The sequence below is a fragment of the Dreissena polymorpha genome, chromosome 12, assembly GCF_020536995.1.
Source record: "Dreissena polymorpha isolate Duluth1 chromosome 12, UMN_Dpol_1.0, whole genome shotgun sequence".
In the NCBI taxonomy this organism is placed as follows: domain Eukaryota; kingdom Metazoa; phylum Mollusca; class Bivalvia; order Myida; family Dreissenidae; genus Dreissena; species Dreissena polymorpha.
This window is the reverse complement of record NC_068366.1, coordinates 17,568,761-17,592,750: the sequence shown is the minus strand read 5'-3', so window position 1 is coordinate 17,592,750 and position 23,990 is coordinate 17,568,761. Positions and strand designations below refer to the sequence as shown.

The window sequence follows — 23,990 nt, the reverse complement described above, 5'->3', positions numbered from 1 at the left end:
CCTTACCCGGTGACAGTCTTATTGTTAGTGACACGTTATTTTAAGACAAGCATGGCAGATTCTTTGAAACCACCAGGCCATTTAGACATTACTGAGGGGAATGTATCTGAAAATTACAAGAAGTGGACACGCCAAATGGAGATCTACCTGTCAGCTAGTGGTGCAATTCATAAATCAAAGGCGGTGCAAACTAGCATATTTCTCCACTGTGCAGGTCCCAATGTGATTGACATTTATGACCAGTTTGTCTGGGACCAAGAAACTGACAAAAATGACCCAACCAAAGGGTATGGCAAAATCAAGGAATACTGCAACCCTCGAGAAATTGAGGTAATAGAATCACACAGGTTTTGGAGTACGCGACTAGATAATTTTCAATCGTTTGAACAATTTCTCACCGAACTTCGAATACGCGCTGTAACATGCAACTTTCAGGAAAGAGAGAGAATGATCAGATACAAGATTGTATTCAGTACAGCCGGAAAATTGCAGGAACTGTTATTGAGGGAAGAAAAACTTGACTTAAGTAAGCAATCCAAGTATGCAGAGCTTATGAACAATCAAATAAGCATGAACATGTAAAAGAGTTGCAAGAAAAAATAAGTACAGTTCAAGTCCAAAAAGTTGAAACCGGCAATGGAGCTAGGCCCAAAAGTATGCACGCGCAAAAGGCTAAAATCAATTGCACATTTTGTGGATACTACCATGAAAAAGTTAAAGAAAAGTGTCCAGCATGGGGACAAAGGTGTGACAAATGTGGGGGGGGGGGGAATCATTTCAAAAAGAAATGTAAAAAGATAAATGCCGTTGAGGAATGTGAAGCTTTACCAGATGACGAATTTTGGTTGAAAGTAGTAGAAAGCGAAAGGCGCTCGAAAGTCAAAGCATAGTTAAGAATCAACGAGCAAGAAGTTAGCTTTCAAATAGACACAGGTGCGGAAATTAATACAATCCAGCAAAGATTTGTTAAAAAGCACCAGCGAGAGAAGAAAGTGACACAACTAAGGATGTGGAACAAATCAACAATTGCTTCATTGGGAGAAGCCACCCTGAAGGTGACCAATCCGAGGAACAGTGAACAAAATGAACTAAAGTATGTAATTGTCCCAAATGAATTTGAGTGCTTGTTGGGCCTGAAAGCCGTCCAGAAATTGAATTTGGTGACAATTTACACAGAAAACTTCATCGCGAAAGTAGAGGTAGATGATGAATTAGGGGATCTTGGTGAAGTACATCTGCGAGTACAAGAGGACGCAGTGCCCAAAGCACTACCCGCCAGAACCATACAAATCGCCTTGAAAGAATATGCCAAGCAGGAACTAGAAAAGCTTGTAGCGAGAGGCATACTAGCACCCGTAACTGAGCCTACATGAGTGCGTAGACATTCATATACGTATAATTTACGTATCACGATCTCAAATTCACGATACAAAACATTTAACTAGAAGATACGTGTAAATCAATGACGGCATTTACCACTTATGGCTTTACATTTCAGTGGTTAACCAACTCACGTGGTTTACAGGAGCCAATCAATTTTTTATTTCCAATCATTTGGTATACAACCATAGACAAACAAAAAGGGTGAGAGATCACTATTCGTCTATTGGCAAATTAATACATCACAAGTACTATGAAAGTTTAAAACTGTTATTAAACATCGGCTTCCTCTTCGATGCTTCTGACGTCATTCGATTTTTGTGACGCAAGTCTATGACGTAATATCTTTGGCGTTGTCCCTGCGCTCACTATGCTCTCTTGGGAGGCAAAACGGCTTAAAACTCCACCTACGAAGAATAAGCATATTCGTGAAGTGTCGTCCCAGTTAAGCCTGTGCAGTCTGCACAGGCTAATTAGGGACGACACTTTTCGTGTTTAGGGATTTTGTTTGTTTAAAGGAGGTCTCTTCTAAACAAAAAGCCAGTAAGGCGGAAAGTGTCGTCTCTGACTAGCCTGTGCTGACATGCATTAAGCCCAGTTTTCACAGAACGCGGATCTTATTCATGGCGCCTGGGGAACACATTTATTTATGTTAGTTTGAATTTATATAAGTTTAATATGTTTCGATTTTATCTTAAAGATTATGTCTGTTCACCCATACATTCTATAACATTTTCAATGACTATATAAATTTTCAAGCATCGCACAACATTTAAATTACTATTTAATAATGGATTCGATAGAAAACTGATGTTGAATCATACACAAGTATGTATTTTGGGTTTGCCTAATAACTGAAATGTCCTTATATCTATACATTCACATTTACCCGAAATAGCTCGTCCTGTTGCGAATATTTTTCTTTTCTCCACTTTTCGTTCGAATTTCAGTTGACGCCGGAGCTCCGTTATAACTCTCTTGTAAGACGATGACTTCACTTTGAAGTAGATAGCGACGAGTCTGTCAGGACAAAAATCACCGTTAAACTGTTTAACACTATCATTAAGACATATCCTTTGTGGAAAAAAACCCAGTAAGCTTGGTTATGAAATTCTTCTTAATCCATGGTAGATTTTCAATACGCACACTAAATTCTAACATTTTGAATAAACTACGAATAACCGATTCAACGATTAAACGTTAACGTCGCATCGTCACTTAAATAATTGCATGTATGCCATACGCTCCAACTTTCATAATTAACCAACTATGGCTCGAACTGTACGTCCACACTTAAAAAAAAACAACTTCAAACTAATAATTGAAAACAAACAAAAAAACTCTTATCTTGTAAACTTTATCTGAAATCGCACCCTCGACGAATTGTTGCTCACAGCACGCCACTTTCACGAAATGGCACAACTGTATAAGACCCAATCTTAACCTTTAATATGAGTCGTGTTCTGAGAAAACTGGGCTTAATGCATGTGCGTAAAGTGTCGTCCCAGATAAGCCTGTGCAGTCCGCACAGGCTAATCAGGGACGACACTTTACGCTTTTATGACACTTTTCGTTAAGATGAAGTCTTTTCTGAGCAAAAACCAAATTTGGGTGGAAAGTGTCGTCCCTGATTAGCCTGTGCTAGGACTGAACAGGCTAATCTGGGACGACACTTTACGCACATGCCCAGTTTTTCAAAACACGACTCATATGTATGTATGACCTTGAGTTCAACGCCAGGGATACGGGTTATACGCGGCACAAGCCGTCTCCGCAATACGAGTACGAGTAGATTGTTTCCATCCACTTTGAGGGCGAAAAAAAGGTTTGCGATTTATTGCTTAAGTTTCATAAATCTTGAACGAATACATTTTAATTTTCGCAAAGCATGTGTTCAAACATATTTTTTTAAATTTTTTTGTGGGGCGGGGGGGGGGGGGCTATAAAAGGTATTAACTTCAGGTTAGGCGCAAACAAAACTGGACCAAAATACCCAGGTGCGCATTTTTATATCGTGGTTTTTTAAAGTTTCATAACTATATCAGAAATAATGTTCGAGTTAGGCGCGCCTAAAACAACCGATGGAAAGACGGACATGCATGGAAAATCTATATTTTCCAGCCCAGCCACCCACCCAGCCGCATTTGAAAGTTGGGGGATAGGGAATACAAAACGATTTAAAAAGACTCAACTAAATGGTCAGCTCTTGACGCAATTCTCACATGACAAGGATCAGCACGGGTACGAACACTGCCGGCGTTCCTAGATACTCGAGTACATCTTCCAGCCACGTGGGGAAATCCCCAACCAGCCTACTGATCACGTTATACGGACGGTCGAACGCGCCGAATGGACCGCAGTCGATGGACGGCTGAAACCTAATAAAATTATGTCAGTATACGTGATTTTGTTCATACAATGCCCTTGAGGTGGCCTTATTGCCTATACGTTCTGCACATTGCCTGTATGTTATAAATGTGACAAAATTTTCATAAAATCACCAAAAGTGCACACAAAATAATAGAAAATTCAGGCTTAAACACATAATCTTAAAGTGTGGCCTTTCCATTGCGTTCGCATAAATGGTTCATGCATTTTGCACGTCGTTTCAATTACCTAATTTTTGAGACAAGTTTCACGAGGGTCCTTCAAAAGATAAAGAAACTATTGAAGCGGACACAAAAACGTTAAGGCGATGGATGGACTTTCTATAGCATGGATACTTACAAGACTACTTCATTAATAGCCCGTATGTCATATGAGTCCGCAAAGAAACTAAATTAACCCATTTATGCCTAGTGTCTAGAAAAAAGGCCTTGGCAAACAGCGTTGACCCAGATGAGACGCCGCATGATGCGGCGTCTCATCAGGGTCTGCGCTGTTTGCTTAAAGAATTTCCGGAAAGAAATAGTCTTAATATACAAATAAATAAACTAGACATCCCTAATTTTGGAAATAAATTTTTCCAATTTTGAAGGATGGGAGAGTCCACTAGGCATAAATGGGTTAAACACCTAAATACAGGTTGCTCTGGTAATATTTAAGTGACAAATAAGACAACAAAGTATTAATTAGTTTGTTTTGCCGGATTTATTTTGTTCAGTGTGACCATAAGCCAAAGTGTTTCATAAAGCAATTTTAAAATGTAATTTGTTCAGCATCATCTATACTATAATATACGGCAATGTATAATAGTTATAATCGTGGCCGATCGTTTACGTTGGATAATTTAAAAAAATATTATTTCATGATCGATCAATATATATTTTTGAATGGCGATTTTTACTTTACTATAGTGGACGTGAAATCAACATATTTGTAGTTATGGTCTTACCAAAGTTTCGACAGCAGATATTTACAGATTATAAAATAATAAGTATTCCGATATTTAACAACAACTTAGTCCTATCAATATGATTTATATATCAGTCGAATACAACATAGGGTTCCGTAGTGTTGTGGTTATCACGTCTGCTTTACACGCAGAAGGTCCTGGGTTCGAGCCCCAGCGGAACCAGGTTTTGCTGATGCATGTGACGCTAAAAAGGTTAAATAGGAAATAGTTGTTGGTTTCTGTAGTTAATCGATTATTTTATTCACGAGGGTTTAGAGAAGTTATTCGTTTCACAAGTGGATAAGTTTGTTGTATATAATATTGCCAATGTGTAATCGCATGGCCTCGATCATTGATATAAACGACATTGACTCTGCAATCTTAAAGTGTTTCCATAGTGTAGTGGTTATCACGCTCGCTTCACACGCGAGATGCCCTGTGTTCAAGCCCCAGTGGAAACATATCACGTTTTACACAAAAAAAGTAAATCTAAACAATAAATATCTAAGAAAGATATGGCGTTCGAAATAGACAAGTGTATATAATTTCATGTACTTTTATTTAAAACTACATATTGCTCAGCGTGCATGAAGTTTATGTCTTTTACCCGTCGTAAATCAATTTTATTATTAACTTAAAAAGTTTATTGCATACACTGTTTATAAAGTTTATAAGATGTTTTATGACTGACTTGCGATATTCTCACGTTTGCATCATACCATATATGTATACCGTCCCAGTGTATATTCACGGCCGTTAATCACGCGCGACACCTCATTTTTGCGATGCATTAATAAATGAGCCAATTGAACTTCCGAGGTGGCGCTCAGGCCCGGATGTTTTGAAATTTCATGGAAAACTTTACAGGGTGATTAGGTTTAATATGTTTGTACAACATATTTCGCATTTTTTTTTTTAATCGGGCAATGTAATGCGATTCAGCGAAGACTGAGTCGTCTAAAATGTACAGACACGTGCATTCTCAAACCATTTAAAAACGTGAGAACCTTTATAAGTTGTGGCATGGTGGAGTTTAAAAAGCATGTCCATGAGTTTTTCATGTGTGACGAGAGAATATCCACCCAATTAAATCGCCAACGGCATCAAACGATTGCGAACAACATACATTAGATGCTACATGCACAAAAAAATATTGGCTTCTTGCCGACGTAGTAGATAATTTTGCATTTTTCCAAAAGAGATGGAGCCATTGCTTAGGAGGTGGCGCTAATGATAGGAGGTGGCGCCAATGCAGGATGTTATCAATTAACAGTCGTATCGCAATGACATTATTACATGACGTAGATTTGATAGATAATGATATTTGTTATATTAAATTTATTTTTCACTGTACATACGAAAGCCAAAATCTTTACAGATCATAAACACAATCTGTTATAAATATGATGTAGTTTTTTAAATATATAAGTGATCAACTCAATTAAGAAGTCACCAACATGAATGAAACATATTGTACGGTGTATACCAACAATTTGTAAAACTCAATCAAACCAATAACTTAATGTTTAATATTATCAAAATAATTCATCGACATCAATATTTGTATACAGTAAAAAAGTTCACGAAATAAGTATAAGATAACACTTCTTCTTGAAACTATGATTTGTGGCCGTTAATCCAAATGCTTAATTTACTAAAAGACCAAGGTCAACAAATCTTAATTAGGCTCAGTTATGTTGTTTTTTCCACTATCAACTCCAAACAATAGCTCGGTCTTTTTCCGTTAATATTTTTGTATAAAACAGACGATCGTTTAAATCCATCAATACATCATTAGAAAACTACTTTTTTTCTAATTAAAACGCACGCGACTCAAATGTGCTGAAGTAGTCAACTTACAAAAATAATGTAAGTCCTGTAAACATAATAGAAACCATAACATAAAAAATTTCACTTTAAATTATCTATAAATGTGCATTGGCGCCACCTCCTAATCTGAGCGCCACCTCCTTGGCATTGGCTCCATCTCTTTTTGAAAAATGCAAATTTATCTATTAGATCGGCTAGAAGCCGACGTTTATGTGCACGCATTAACTTGTACATGTTCAAAGCAATCGTTTTATGTAATGAGCGATTTAATTGGCAGGGAATTTGCTCGTCACACAGGCAAAAGACATCGATGTGCATTTACGAATTCTACCATGCCACAACTTATAATGGTCCTCACGTTTCCAAATGGGTTGTGATTGAATGTTTCTGTACATTTTAAGATGAATTTATAATCGCTGAATCGCACTACATTGGCCGATTTGTAAAAAAATATTGCGAAATGTCTTGAAAATCATATTAAACCTAATCACACTGTTAACTTGTCCGTTAAATTTCAAAACATCCGGGCCTGAGCGCCACCTCGGAAGGTGCATTGGCGCATTTATTAATGCATCTCAAAAAAGAGGTGGCGCGCTTGACGGTCGTGAAATTGTCTGAATACAGAAATTATCAGAGACGTATTTTTGCAATTGGAAATGAGCGACCCGCATGTATGGTTGGATAATTAGACGATTTCCTCACCACACTATACTTGTTCCGAAGTTTTTTCTCACAATGCTAGTAAATAGCATTTACCGATAGGATTTCATTCGTTCCATTTCCCAGAATTCTCGTTTTTGTTATAACTTGAGAGCAGTACTGTGTTATAATCTATGGAGTTTATCGATAGTCCAATCAGTCTTCCACTGACGATAACTTTTATCAAGCTTTGAACCTTAAAATTCTGCGAGATTGATTTTTGTGTGTCATTGTAAATGGGGCAACATTTGTGCCTTTGTGTCGTATGAACATGCAGAGAATTTGCCTATATTGAACAGTGTTACATTTTATACGCTATACTCATTCATCTTCAAAAGATCGCAGTGATGTGGCCCATGTTCTTGGAGATTTCTCTTAAATCAGCCAAAGAACTATTCAGTAATTTCATAAACTTCGAAATATGGGCCTACACTCAGCATCTCGAGGTATAGTCGTTCTAATATTTAAAGTAACCATTTTTATTTTCTTCACCCTAAAGTATTATTGTACTTCTTACTTTTAAATCGAGTGTCATACATTTTTCTTACTTTTAAATCGAGTGTCATACATTTTCACACAAACTATTGCCAAATTACCATGAACTGAATACGATTAAAATGACTTTGGCTAAAACAACAAATTTTATTTACTTAAAAATGGCGTCATACTCCCAACCTTTGCAATGAAGTAACGGAATGTGGCTCAAACAACAATTTGTGTTTAATAGTTAAAATATGGCGTCATGTTTTCAACCTTTGCAATAAAGTTCCGGAAGTAGAAGGTGACGACGAGCTTGACGACGCCGACGGCAGCGAGTAGCGGGTAGAAGTAGAGACCGAGCCAGATCATGCCCTGGCCGTATACGACGTCCAGAACACACGAGACGATGTCGAAACTGCTGAACCCGATCTGAGAATAGGGAGAGGGTATTTGAGCCGCGCTCCGGGAGACCGGTCTTCATACACGTGCGTAAAGTGCTGTCCAAGATTAGACTGTGACGCCCGCACAGGCTAATCAGGGACGACACCTTACGCCTAAAGGGGATTTTTGCTTAGACAAGATTTCTTTTAAGCGAACAATACCACAAAAAGCGGAAAGTGTCGTCCCTGATTAGCCAGTGCACAGGCTAATCTGGGATGGCACCTTCCACACATGCATTAAGCTCCGTTTTCCCTGACCGCGGCTCATGTGTTGTTTCTGGTGTACGATCGTAACGATGCATAACGAATTGTATGGTCACTGTAAAAGGTGAAAATATTTCAAAAGTGTTCATGTCCATCAAAGAAGCCAATGTTAACACATGGGGTCGAACTGATTTAGTACAGTACAGCTCACGCAAAACCAACAAATTCCGCGATCCGCGGAGTTTGACGACATCAATTGTTCGCGGAGTCGACTCGGCATCGACCATCTGGTCGCCGAGTCGCCGTGTCTGTTCGCCGAGATACGCCGCGGCACGCCTCGGCATGATGCCGAGGAAATTGTTGGTGATATGACGCTGAGTCACTCGGCGAACAATCTTATAAACTATAACTTACCTGGGATAGAAACTGATTACAAGTTCCGAAATCATGATGTTTATTAAATGTAGATTAACTACGTTCGGACAATTCCTCTAAATAAAATATAATTCAAAAACACACTGTATCGTTACCGTTACGCTGTTTCAGTTCCTTCATTACTGAAACAATTAGTGTATTGTATACTGACTGCAGCTTCTTGGGAAAACAGGGCTTAATGCATATGCATAAATTGTCAACCCAGTACCAGAGACTGTCTTTAAACAAAAAACACCATAGAATCAGAAAGTGTCGTCCTTGATTAGCTTGTGCGAACTGCACTGGCTAATCAGTGTGCACAGGACACCACTTATTGGACATACATAAGGCCCCGTTTTCCCTGAACGCAGCCAATATGTACAGATTTCAATGACAAACTGGCCAATGTCGTCGCACAGGCTGTTAAACACTATTGATTACATACACACACTCACTGTCTGCAGTGTACCAGTGGTGAAGCATAAACAGGCTAATCAGTGTGCACAAGCAGATGCGGTGGTCATCGTTCTTAGGGTAGTTAAGAGCAGACCGACTTGCAAAAGTAGCTCTTAACCTTAATTGTTCGCAAGCGAACAACTAACAAGAGAGGTGTTTGTCAGAAACACAATGCCCCCTTCTGCGCCGCTTTGAAGCCATATATTTGATCTTTGACCTTGAAGGATGACCTTGACCTTTGGCCACACAAAATGTGCAGCTCCATGAGATACACATGCATGCCAAATATCAAGTTTCTATCTTCAATATTGCAAAAGTTATGACCAATGATAAAGTGTTCGGACGGACGGACTGACGGACAGACAGACAGACGGACGGCTTGACGGACAGTTAAAAAACTTCATGCCACTCTTCGGGGGGCATAAAAAAACACGTACGTATGCCAAATACTGCTGTTCACAGAACATTATTGCATTTCAGCTAATGGAACCACATATATCTCAGACATGTGAAGTATCATATGCAAATGATGATGATGATGGTGATGAAAATGACGACGACGACCACGACGCCGCCGCCGCCCCGCCAACGCCGCCGATGCTGCTGCTGCTGATGATGATGATGATGCTGATTATGTTCAATATCACGACCGCATTTGAACATAGATGTAGAAGTGGACCGCTAAACATTAGAACTGACGTGTATACATGTACATCGAACAAGCATAATAGGCTTCAATTTAAACGAGTGTTCTGATTAAAAATAAGTAGCTTTTCTTCACATGGACTGGGTATTAAAGATAAAGACCGCAGGAGCACATTGGCAATCGAAATAGCGCGAATTTTGTACCCCGCAAATTCATGTGTTGAACATTACGTTAAGAAAATAAGAACACTGTCATTACATTATTCTTACAAAATTCCTTGCGTGTCATGAATTACCAAAAGGTTGTAATCGTAACACCATTATACGTTTGCCTTACATATACGTATCGAAGGCAATGATACGTGAAGTTTTCAGTGGTAAACCTTTATCATGATTTTTGGCAAAATACGCATTGAAACATTTGGTATTTATACCTGCTCTAACTGCCACACTTAAAATTATCGCATTACCAAAAAGCTTTAAAATTACGACGAAAATGATCACCTGAACACTATTTTAGACTTAAATAATCAATTTACATAATCGCGCCTGTAACTTAAGAAGCCTCTCCAAGCAAATATTCAGCAATCAATACAACCATGACCTACTTAAATACAATGGCTGTTTATACAAGTTAACATGTAATATAATGTGATTCACATAACTACTGAAAACCACACTATGGCGCATAGGCGTTTGCAAGTAACAGGATTAAAGATCTTAACTACAATGTAAAGCGTGTTGTTCATGAATGTTCCTTATTCTTGATCATACAAATAGTTGTCTGAAAAGGCTTGATGTATAATACAATGCATATTGCAAAACATTTACAATGGCAGGAAAATAATATGATCGGAAAAAACACGTATTAAATATCCTTGCATAATGACACATCAGACCACATGGCATGCACCTGTTTAATTGTTCTTAAGTGTTAATACTCTCTTGGTTAGTCGTTGGAAATTCTACACATTCAATACTTATCTTCCTGTTGTCATGGACAATTAAGAAACTATATTCAGCCTGCTGGTATGCAAAATATATTAATGTAGAGCAGGCTTGGCTGGGATATCGATTTTATCAGACCGCCATTCCCGGGCGTTGTATCAGATTGCAAAGATACAATACGTATTCAAATGTTTGTTTGAAAACTAACGGCGCACTGTCATGTTTTCAGCGCTAACATGCACGTAGGCCATTTAAGTACGGTATACTTTTCCACAATGAAATTGAGGCCTTGACATAAATTATTGCATTTTTAAGAGGGTTTTAACATGCAATTTAGTTGCAGTTTCGTAACATGTTACCGCTGTGTGCTGTAAACATTAAGCTTGTAATATGATGCGGGAATAAAAGTAGGCCTGTTAAAGGGAGCTTACACTTTTGAATGAAATAAGAAAACGAATGAGGTGTATTGCCAATATATGAAGGTTTGTCCCCCATTTATATGTGGTACTATATTTTTGTGCTTTATTATTCACATATCCATAATACTCATAATGAGTTTATGAAAAAAGACGATTATATAAAGTACAACATGGTAGATAATAAGACGAGACTTAATGTCATTTGCAGTACATAGGATATACACTTTTTTTATTAAAAAAAAACAAACATAATAAAATGCAACATGAATTCAAAACCATATATATATATAATAAAAATATGTTATGTGTTTCTATTATACAATTAATCGATTTTATGATGCTTGTTTCAAACAGAAAATGATAACTGATCGCACATAATAAAATAACCCATCCTATTACGTGTATATCCCAGTAAACCATGTCTCATAGGAAAAGAATATAAATACACATCTAAAAACTTTAAGTGTATTATCAATAACGTAAATAATGGCCAGCTTGTAGGGGAATTTTCTTTTCTTTATTTAAGAGTGTGCAAATCTAGTATCAGTTTAACGATCGGTATGTCCAGTTCCGAAAATTGGAATAACAAATATATATCAAGCATTTGCGTTACACACGGAAGTTTTATACATAAAAGTAGTTAATAAGATATCAGCTATGTCTGCCCGACTTAAGTTATTCATTGAAAATCATTGGCATTGCAAATATGTTCTTCCCATTTCACAAAATCTTAAAACAGCAAGCCCAAAAATTAAAGGACGTACTTGCAAACCTATTTTATCATATACAAAAACAAGCTTTGCAGGGGTATCGATTGCAACAGACCGGGATTTTCCAAAGCCGTATCAGATTTCACAAGTACAATTTAAACTTATGAGGCGTTCGCAATGGGTCTTATAAATATTGGGTGTATTAATATAAACGAAATATCAAGCGCACAAGCCCTCCCGTTCATCATGTTTAAGGTACACGATCTTCAACAATAGACAAATACATACTAGTAATACATGCCATGGCCAATGCGTCCCAACAATATATACCAGAGTGCAAGCTTCATTTTTATATTATAACGGGTATTTAAACATAACATACATACTTTGGAATTTTTACAAGTTTAAGATTTATAAAAATATGTTATGTTAAAGGTTTAATAATCGTACGGTCAAATAAAACATTATATCAAATCGCTGAAGGCACTGAAGTTGTTCGCTATTGCATAATCTTAGTTTTCAAAATTATGTTATAGCTTTTTATACCGCAAGTTTGAAATGCACACAACCCATTCAAATTTATAAAGAGTGTGTCGCAAAGCACAGTTTGAGATGTGGGTGTACTGTTTATCCTCATATTAATGTTATAGAGATAACTTAGACAAAGCAGCAACAATATGTCTCTCTTTTTTCGCAGATGGTTGCTGCACTGGCAGCCATCTTTAGAATTTTAGTTGCCTTGCTAAAGAATAACAAGCCTAGAATCATGTACATGTTGTAAAATGTGTATCTAATACTACATTTATTTTCTTTAAATTATTGAGCAACACTTTTGGCGACATGACAGACGTTTAAAGCAAGTCTCGTTTCCGAAATAATCTACGGGATTTAACTGTGTAAACTTTAACTCAATATAGATCTGGTTATCGACATACACAATAATTGTTTTGACAGATGACATCCGATTGATAATTTAATTAAATGTATGCAGATATAGAGAAATGTTAACAATCGCACAGCGTATTTTCTGTGTATGTTTCTATATTTCGATAACATGTGTTATAGATTAGTATACAATCAATATTTGTAAATAGTTATACTCGGCGAATCGCCGCATTTACGCGGCGTTACTCCGCGAATCGATGCCGAGGCAAAAACAGACGCGGCGTCACTCCGCGAAATTTCGCCGAGTGCCTCGGCATCATGCCGAGTAAATATGCGGCGAAAAAACGTAAACAGAAGAATCTGTCTTCTGTCAAGACTTTGTTGGTTTTGCGTGAGCTGTACTGTAGATATGGTGTCTGCCTAGCGACAGGGAGGTCATGGGTTCGATCCCCATTGTGGGAGCGTTCTAATAATTTCCCCCATACACACCAAGAACTGATTATAGGGAATTTCCACCATGAAAATACATTCTTAGTGTGATAGGTATTCGATATTTCAACGATGTTCATTTAATATGATGGTGAATGCACATTTTATTCCATATTAATTGGTTCTCATTACATCATTTTCATCATATGTTCTATGCTTTTAGAACGTCAAAAAAGAACAAGCTGTTGTTATTTCGTCTAAGTTATTTCAATAACATGAATAGGATGATAAACAGTGCACACACATCCCGACCTGTGCGTTAAGACACTCTTTATAAATTTGAATAGGCTGTGTTTATTTCAAACTTGCGATATAAAAGCTATATCCTAATTTTGCAAAAGAGTTGCGTCTAAGATTATGCAACAGCAAACAACTTTAGTGCCTTCAGCGCTTTGGTTTTTTTTTCCGCTGCCAATGTATGTAAGCGATATTAAAATACAAAGCATAAAAACACGTTTTGAATATGTACATTTCCAACAGCAACCGATGCATTATTTTGCAGTATAATCTTATAAATGATTATTCGATTTGTATATGGGTACAGCGTATAAAGCAATTAACGGATTCTAAAATAACACATATATGCTAAATGATCTGAATTAAATTCAAACTGACGAAAACTAACAAGATAATAACTATATTTACACAATGTTTATTAATTACCGTGTACTTACATACTTGCACGTGCACTTTGCAATGAGTGCGCGAGAGAGATGGAATATGATCCGACTGCTATAATAAGGCCAAGGTCAACCAGTATGACTTTGAACACCTCCTCGCCGACCTCGTTCTCCCAGCAACACGACTCTTTCTTCTGTTCGTTTGCGACCTGAAATATTTATGAGCAGACTTAATTGAGTGTAAGCGGCGAATGGCCCATCTAAAACATTCAAACATTCGGGTGTTCGAAGCCTTTTAAGCCTTCTTTATTTGACCCCCTCCTCTTATCTCCAAATCTGGGGTTATACCTGTTACGTCCGCACAGGCTAATCAGGAACGACACTTTCCGCCTTTACTTGATTTTTGCTAGAAGAGACTTTCTTGAAACAAAAAATGTCATAAAAGCGGAAAGTGTCGTTCCTGATCTGGGATGACACTTAACGCACATGCATTAAACCCCCTTTTCACATAGAGAGGATCAATATAATAACGACACTAGCATTCCGCTAACAGGTGTTTTCTTTGGTCATGTTTTCATGACCAATCTAACTCATCGTTTACATTGTACTCCTTTTGAATGTAGCCTGTTTACGAGAAAACATGTTGGATATCCGCATTTTTTCTGTTTGCACAAGTCATGCGACGTAAATAATGAAACAAAAAGTACAAAATAACAGTTTATATGCGTGCTTTAGACAAAAATAACTATTATTTATTTAACCTTAAATGTTAAGTTTCCCCCTTATATTGTAACACCATCACATATAAATTTGGTGTAAACATTCGCTATATACCATGCAGAAAATAATAACTACTTGTAAGTTGTAAGGTGCAGCACAGCCTTGACAATTGTGCAAGAAAGTACACAGCATTACAGTAACTGACATTATACAATTAGCGTCATTAAAGAATCCAACTTGAGTCACGTTCCAAGAAACCGGGCTTAGTGGCTGTGCGTTAAGTATCGTCCTTGATTAGGCTGTGACGTCCGCACAGGGTAAGCGGGGACAATACTATCCGCCTTAACTGGATTTTCGTTTAAAAGATACTACATTTAAAGGAAAAAATCCATGAAAGCAGGAAGTGCCCTCCCCATTTACTCTGTGCGGACTGCACAGGCTAATGTGAAACGACAGTTTACGCACATGCATTAAGTTCCGTTTTCCCACATCGAGGCTCACATGTATTCTGCGTATGAGTGCACTCATGACTGTACGTACCAGCGTTGAGTTGGAGGCACAGTCGTCCGTGACGTCATACAGTGACGCAACTAACACCATGAGACTGGCGATATAGAATATTGTAGTCCTGAAAACATTTAGTGCATTATCGACAGAAAATATGTAGATTATAAACTAACAATTCTGTATATCGACATGTAGAACGATAACAAACACAGGAGAAACTGTTTTAGTTGTTATTCCGTTATTCACCGCATGACATTTTTATGCAGTTTATTGCAAATTTATTGATGTATAAAATCTATAATTCATGTTTAAATAGTTTATAAATCAATTCAAAGTACATATCACGTTTGCAATACATGTTTTATGCGTTTATATGCAGACTCTGTGCCGACTACCATGGTGTTTCCACAATACATATCGAAACTATACAATAAATAGAGGGAATATATTTGAATATTATGTTTCATAGTTATCCCAATAAAATGTATCATTTTGAATAATACAATATTTCATTTAATTTATTAATATGTTTAAATGCATGCATATAAAAAGGTAATTTATATTTTATTAAGAATCCAGCTTTATGCTCAACACTTGGTTCACGTCGATATAAAACGCAATCCTGCATCTGTATGACTACCAAAATAGCCGATGATGAAAACTAAATTTATTCCTTCGGGCCTACTGGCGGGAATTTTTCTAAACATTTTATTTGATATGAATAAAAGTAACAACCTGGGTAATACAGATATGCCGAAAAAGTATGAATGATTATTAAAAAGCTCATCGATTGTACAGGCGGGGCTGGAGCAACGCTGGTCGAATATGGCACACGTCCCAGTTTTGCATCTTATATTCCGAGCAACATGTATACAAAAGCCCAATATCGTTACCTTGCCAACGTAATTTTTGTCTCCACCCTGGGGTGCCAGACTTCCAAGACAATCAGCTGCTGGAAAATGGGCGGAACCACGAACTTGAGGCCTGCCACTACCGCCGTCAACTGTGTTAAGCGTAAAATATGTTTACAAATCACTTGAGCAGCGCTATGGGAAAACGGGGTTTTAATGAATGCGCGTTAAGAATCGTCCCAGGTTCGCTTGTGCAGTACGCACGGGCCAATCAGGGATGACACTGTCCGCCTTAACTGGAATTTCGCTGAGAAGGGACGACACTTTACGAACATGCATAAACCCCGTATTCCTCAGAGCGCGGCTCATTTTATTGTTGATAAACATACCGGTAAATACGACAATACATTAAGTGACGCCGGTTAACTTAACTATAGTCGCTCGGCGATGCCTTGCTAGTATTGACATTCTGCCAGTGATAACGAATGATACACAACTCAACATAATGCGGTAGCCTGCCTACTTCAAGTCAACACCTGTACTGGGCATGTATTAAAATGTCCTAAAAAATTACACTCGCGCTATTGAGGACCATACCGTCAACAAAAGAACATAATTCTTGGTGCGTAAGCCAACAAAAACCAATGGATTTGCCGCTTAGATTGTGTGTGCAGCACAAGATATATGATCTTAATGCAAGTGCGTAAATTTCCGTCCCTGATTAGCCCGTGCAATCCGCACACTTTCTGCTGTTACGGTATGCATTTTGTATTTCAGGTTTAAAAGAAGTTTCTTCTTAGAGAAAATCTAATAAAGACGGAAACTGTCGTCCATGATAAGCCTGAGCGGACTGCACATGCTAACCTGGGAAGACAATTTACGAACATGCATTAAGCCCCATTTCCTCAGAACGATACTCATATTACAAAGACAAACCTGATATTTCTGGAAAAGGTCCTTCAGATCTGTTGATGCACTGTCGGGCAGAATGTCCTCCGTGTCGGCCACCTTGTAGATGAGGAGACCACTGCCGACCAACAAACTGACGACAACAAGGTTGCTAACTGTCCTGCCTACATACCTCAAGCACCTTTTATAAGTAAATTTAACAGGTTAATAATGAGTAGGCCGCTAGTAACCAATAATAAAACATGATAAGGTAGACCTGAACAAGCATCACAAAACACCATTGACAAGTTTTGTATTTGAACGAATTATCCCATTTAACAATTGAAACGCGTTCTGTGAAAAGTAAGCTTCATGCATTTACGTAAAATATCATCGCAGATTGGCCTGTGAAGTGATCACAGGCTTATAAGGGACGACATTTCCCGACTAGGCTGGTTTTTTGTTAAAAATAGTCCTCTTTTAAACGAACAATTTTGTACCATACAAGCGGAAAGGGTCGACCCTGATTAGACTGTGTGGACGTCACTTTACACACATGCATTAAGCCCACTTTTCGCAGAACAAGGCTTAAATGGACGACGATTAGTCAAACTACGACCAGGAGACCATTTCAATAAGCTATATTCAGTGATTAACGATTGTTTAGCAAGCCAGTTTCAAATCTAACAACTTAACATTTGACGTTTAAAAAACTTTGCAGCTGATTCACCATCTTATATTTACAAATAACGTCTGAAACTGGTTTACCATGTGAGGTTTTCACAAAAACACCAATCCATGCAACTAGTTGACTAATCGTTACTCAGTCATAAGGATGTTATTTGCATCTGTATTTGGATGACAGTTGAGTTGAACTTAAAGGGAGCGAATGTTTAATGATCTATAGACTGTCATACAGCTTTACCAACAGTCTTTGATGTTGAGACAGGACTTCGTGCATAGGTTAATAAACAAAGTGAGCAAACACACATTTCTCTTCATTGTTGCTGTTACCTATGTGAAAGCTACTTTACCAAACCATAGATGGAAAATACTAGGGAAACACTAGGAAAATACTATTTTCCGGACCAATGAATTAAAAATTTAGATTTTACGTTACAATTCTCTTCTTAAACAGAATTTCTAACTACATACGTCTTATTATGTTATTTATTTCTGTAATGCAAGTTAGTAATCGCGGCGAGCTCGTTTTATATGTATGCGTTTTTCAGCAAATTAGTGTTGGAGTACAATTATTGTTAAGTTAAATTACCTTGTACACAGGTCAACTTGAACGGACGACTTTTCTTCTCTCACCATTTCCTGCATTACAATTCACATTTTAATGCTCTAGATTAACACAATTATAAAGTGACAGTATTTAAATATGCCAGCATATCCCACAGATTACATGTATAGCAGAAAAGAAACACGCATAGTCAACTAAGCCAGTTCTTTAAGTTGTTTCGGTGACATGAAATTAAAAAAAAATATTTAAGAAATATTTGGTATCGAAGTGTTCAATTCAATTAAATAAATGTGGATTCCCAAATTAAATAAATGTGGATTGAAATGACTAATTACATACATGTCCACGTGTTTTCAAGTTATTTCAAGGTGATGGTTGACAATTCGTTCGCGCTGTCATTTTTATTGAACGCTTAAGTAAAATATGATATTAAATGACGTTTAGTCAAGCCTCTTATACAATTTGTGTTCATTAGGTTATTCGAATATTCTTGTAGGGGAGTGCCGAAAATTAATTTGTTTTTAGGTTTGTATAAACATATATATTAAAGCTCGATTGCATCGAAAGCCTACGGCTTATTGAAATGAAGTCGAGTCCGTTTCTTTGGTAAATCCATAAAATTATGTCTATAGGGGAAATCTAACGAACGTTCCAAAACTGGGGACACCATATCAATTATTGCACGGCAAATACAGGTGGAATACTTCAGGTTACCATGGTAACTGTCCCACCTTGATCTCCGTCCTTAGAGCCGTTCCCTGGTCGATCACCGCCGGAAGACTAAAGATGGAGTGGTCCCACATACAGAATGTCCGCCAACAGAACTTGTACTCGTTGCCCATGTCCTCCGACAGCTTGCTACGTCGATAGCGCACTATCATTCTGAAACACAGAATAACAGATCATGTATGCAATTTGCGTGTCGCTAGTTGGTATGAGGCTGATAAGTTCATCGATTGTAACGAAATGTCTAAGACATAATAACTATCAAAATGGTTGATGTTGTTGTCGTAGCGGCACAAGAACTAATAGATGCTGTGTTAATTGCAGTGTAGAACAAAGGACATTTACCAAGAAATTATAAAGAAGAGTATGCATATGCTTATATATATCTCAATTAGGCGACTTTTGGTCTAAACTTAAGATTAATTATTTGTAAAGTAATAGCAAGTCTACGTGCAACGTTAATAATTGTAATTTTCTGTAAAATGTCGCGCAAGTATAATTTCGACGGACCAAGTAAGCAAAAAAAAAACATTGATAGATAAACTGGATGAGAAACTCGTCTCTTGCCAACAAAACCAAGGATGTGCTAAGTACAGGTAATTTATTTGAGCCGTATGCTGAAAAACTGGGCTTAATGCATGTGTGTAAAGTGTCATCATATATAAGCCGGTGCAGTCCACACAGGCCAATGAAGGACGACACCTTCGCCTTCATTGAATTTTGCTAACAAAAGACTTTGTTTAAACAAAACATACAATAAAAGCGGAAAGTGTCGTCCCTGATATGCCTGTGTGGACTGCAATGGCTAATCAGGGACGACAGTTTACGCACATGAATTAAGCCCGTTTTTCACCGAGCCAGGCTCATTTTTAGTTCAGCCTCGGTCATGCAAAACCTCATGATGCGTTCAGCACTAAGGAAAAGTAAAGATAGACTATTCATTTGAAGAATAACAACAACTAAACAAAACTCTAATACAAGACCTGACGACATAACGCGGTAATCTACTATATTATTTATATGGTGTCTGTGAAACGCTCAGAAAATCCCGGGTTCGATGACCTACCCAAATAGCGTTCACATGATCTTTTTGCTTAGGACACAATGTACTGGTTCTACGCAGTAAACAGACTCCAGACATTCTCGATAAACATCACGCTATCGATTTTGAATACATAAAAATGTTTGAAGTAAATAAACTGTATACGTGTGTATAAAAATTGACTTTTATAAAAAAAAATAGTGTAACCATTTGGGTCTGGCTTTGGAAAAACTAGGTTTAATACATGTGCGTAAAGTGTCGTGCCAGATGAGTCTGTGCAGTCAACACATGCAAATCAGGGAAGACACTTTCCGCCTGAACGTAAAGTTCGCTAAGAAGTGATTTCCATTAAACGAAAAATACCATACAAGCGAAAAGTGTCGTCCCTGATAAGCGTCAAGTGGGATGACACTTTACGCACACGCATTAAGCCCAGTTTTCCGAGAACGAGGCTTAATTGAATCTCGTTCTGAGAAAACTGGACATAATGCATGTGCTTAAAGTGTCATCCCAGATAAGCCTGTGCAGTCCGCAGAGGCTAATCAGGGACGACACTTTCCGCCTTAATTAAATTTTTGCTAAGAAGAGACTTCATTGAAACGAACAATGTTACAAAAGCGGAAAGTGTCGTCCCTGATTTTCCTGTTCGAACTGCACAGGCTAATCTGGGATGACACTATACGCACACGCAATAAGCCCAGTTTCGAGAACGAGGCTTCATTGTGAATCAACGTACAGGGTGACGATAAATATGAAGCTTAAGAGGTTAGCGCACAGCCAGGTGAGGAAGAATGCTATCGGCATGTTGTAAGAATGGTGCGGCATCTCCGCATACAAACCGTAAAACATGATACTGTTTGACAAGTCCCCCTGCAAAATACACCGGTAAAACATAAGCAATAACACTTTTGGGAAAACGGGTTTAATGCATATACATTAAGTATCGTCATAGATTAGGATCAGGAAGACACTTTCTGCTAGAATGTTGTTTTTCTTTGTTGAATAAGAGTCTCTTCTTAACGAAAATCCAGTTTAGGCGGAAAGAGTCGTCACTGTTTGGCCTCAGCGGACTGCACAGGCTTATTTGGGATGACACTTTACGCACATGCATAAGGTCCCATATTCTCATATTGTGGCTCATTAAGACAATATTTAAATTTACTCTTAGTATTTTGCATATTAATAAAAGAAAAGTGCATGGCCGTTATTTATGATTTTACAGAATCAAACTGAACTTACCAACAAAATATATTTCTTTAGATGTTATTTTAATTTCAGCATAGTAATATTTGCAATATAAAAAGCAAGTATAAGTAATACAATAAAAATGTTATATTTTAAGGAAAACTACATTGCAGTTAACGTCATAACTAAGAAACCAGAAGTATTACAAATTGTACATACAAAGTGACCTCCAAAGGTGACATTTGTTTGTAACTTGCCGTCTATAACCTGCAATGAAATACAAGTACTTCAACTAGAATGCTATGCAGCTCTTAAAGAGATGACTATTCCTGCCCCTTGCTCATTGATTGTGTTTTAGCAAAGCAGTCGAGTATAAAATTCGTTAATCGTAACACAATGTTTGAATATCATTTTCGTCTGGTTCAATTCTGTTGCAAATGTGACATTATGGCAAGGCTCTTAAAGTATCGAGTAATTAATACAAATAACTAGGCTGAAATAACTACTGCGGTTATAATTTTATGAATGCGGTCACATAAACATATAGCTGTAGTTCATACATTTCCTTTGACTCAAGGGGACGTCATAATATATAGAAACCCATTTTGGTCTTGATTTACACGCCTTTATATTGTACACTCATAACGGCATGTTTCTCAATATTTGCTAACCAGTCATAAAGTTCTTTACATTGCTGAATTTCAAAAATATAAGGACAATTTTTTTAACCACTTACATGCGGGAATGTTTTTATGTCTTTACCTCTGGAACAACAATGAAAGCGACCATGAGTGTTGCCATTGCAATGTTCACGTACACCAGGGTCCGTACAAACCGGAAGTAGGAAGCCACGTTTGTTCCGAAATAGGCTGATAAAGGGAACAGGAAAGAATGTGTTTGCTAACAAACATGCGCAAAATTTTCAAGGAACGGATGATGCGATTGGCAATATACAGTGATGCATTTGTATACGAAGACATAAGCCTATTTCTTTCGTCGAAACATAGGCAGTGCATTTGAACATTTCTATTTGCATTCGAACAAAATGTAGTGATAGTTAGATTCCCAACAGAAACGGAACGTCAAATAAAATGAACTATTAGAAGCAAAACACGTTGAAACAAATGTGGCAAGACCCTCTAGACATTGATAATATTTTTTTTTATATTTTCGTTTACATACTTAATAGGGATAATAATAAAAAACATGACAAGACATACAAAAATACTATTTTTGTATTTATTGTCATGTTTTGTTTTATAAATTATCACTTATAATTTTAATTAAAAGGTACCGGTACCTCGTTTTAAGAGAACTGGGCTTAAAGCATCTGCGCAAAGTGTCGTCCTAGATTAGCCTGTGCAGTATGCACATGCTAGTCTGGGATGAAACTTTCCGCTTTTGTTGAATTTTCCGTTTAAAAAAGTCTCTTCTAAACAAAAATCCAGAATACGCGGTAAGTGTCGTCCCTGATAAGCCTGCGCGGACTGCACAGTCTTATCTGGGACGCCACTTTACGCACATGCTTTAAGCCCAGTTTTCCCAGAACGCGAATCAATTAAAATGTACCTGTTATTTTAGTGATTGCAACTTCAAAGAGATGGTAGTTCTCGTTCAATTTTCGGACATCTTGTCGCTGGACAAATAAAGGTTTTATTTATTAAGAACTAAGCTATATTGATTATGTAATAACAACGTCGACATATAATTAATAGTTACATGTACAAATGCATCAGTAATAAAAAGGAAGTGTGAATGCTTATGACTTTATAAAACGGCAGACTGAATTGTTTACAATATAAAATATTACGCAAACATTAACAGGCCCAAAAGTAACCAATTTCAAAAAGTATTTAAAAAGTGTAATATTAAAACTGAGTTTATAACGTCGATCGTTACCAGAGATACTTTTCCATTTACATTTCTATGATGTTTGGTCTGAACTTCCGTCTGTAGCAATCTGGTATATTAAAACAAATTATGTACATGATATTGTTACTTTTTCGAACTTTTTGGAACATTAAATTGCAAATTAATAACAAGTTTCCGTGCGCACAGTAATTTTCGGACTATTTTAAATCACTAATCTGCATCGTTAAAACTTTCATTCACATATCACTTTCTTAATGCCCATATTGAATGTCGCCATTTGAGGATGATCCACAACAATAACGCGACGCACGATACGATACTCGACAATTTACAACGACACCAGACACTGAGCATTTGATTACCGCATAATCGCACAAGTATTTGACATTTGGCGGTTGCTTATTTTCGCTTCAAGTCGCGTTTCGTATAATAATAACAATAATAATAATAATAATAATAATAATAATAATAACTTTATTTCATAAAGAATTCACATTAAGAAATAATTTCTTTTTTACAATGTGGTCTTCAGTAACAAAACACAAGTATACATATTGAAACATGCATACGAACATACAAAAGAAAAAAGAAAATTAACTTTACAGTTAAATGTTTTATCCCACTTTAACAGCGAATTCCGTTGATTAAATATCATCTATAATCAACGGCAGGAAATGACGTCAATATTTCGACGAAATGACGTCATAAATCCATCGAAATTATCCAGTCAAACTAATTCTGTTTAAATAAAAAGGTTTACTAAATTAAAAGTGGGATAAATATAATTATAGATTAGTGTTGATTATACATCAGGTTCATCATGCTCGTATCGCGTGTCGCAATGAATACCGCGCGTAGCATTCTCGGAGGACATTCAATAAGGCACTATGGGGCTTCAGTTAGTACTTGCATAGAGCATGGAACACTTACCTGAGTACCTCCAGTTTCCTCATGATGGTAAGGGGCATGTTTTGCAGCTTATGTCGCAGCCTATCGA

At 37.2% G+C, this 23,990-nt stretch overlaps 1 protein-coding gene and 2 non-coding genes across 3 annotated transcripts; 2 read left to right on the top strand and 1 right to left on the bottom strand.

Annotated features, from left to right (window-relative positions):
• Positions 1 to 1,587: 1,587 nt before the first annotated feature.
• On the bottom strand, positions 1,588 to 23,989 carry LOC127852408 (transmembrane channel-like protein 3). The gene is made up of 16 exons (XM_052386362.1): positions 23,924 to 23,989; positions 23,021 to 23,081; positions 22,691 to 22,757; positions 21,884 to 21,990; positions 21,341 to 21,388; positions 20,673 to 20,806; positions 18,900 to 19,050; positions 18,193 to 18,242; positions 16,968 to 17,121; positions 16,074 to 16,183; positions 15,214 to 15,301; positions 14,008 to 14,162; positions 7,997 to 8,141; positions 3,603 to 3,760; positions 2,270 to 2,400; positions 1,588 to 1,787 (listed from the first exon to the last, which is right to left on the bottom strand). Exons 1-16 carry the CDS (start codon positions 23,959 to 23,961, stop codon positions 1,654 to 1,656), a joined length of 1,731 nt encoding a protein of 576 aa, XP_052242322.1. The 5' UTR covers positions 23,962 to 23,989; the 3' UTR covers positions 1,588 to 1,653.
• On the top strand, positions 4,825 to 4,897 carry Trnav-uac (transfer RNA valine (anticodon UAC)). Its single transcript has one exon. It is a non-coding gene; the product is annotated as a tRNA-Val (tRNA).
• Positions 5,103 to 5,175, top strand: Trnav-cac (transfer RNA valine (anticodon CAC)). Its single transcript has one exon. It is a non-coding gene; the product is annotated as a tRNA-Val (tRNA).
• Position 23,990: the final 1 nt, after the last annotated feature.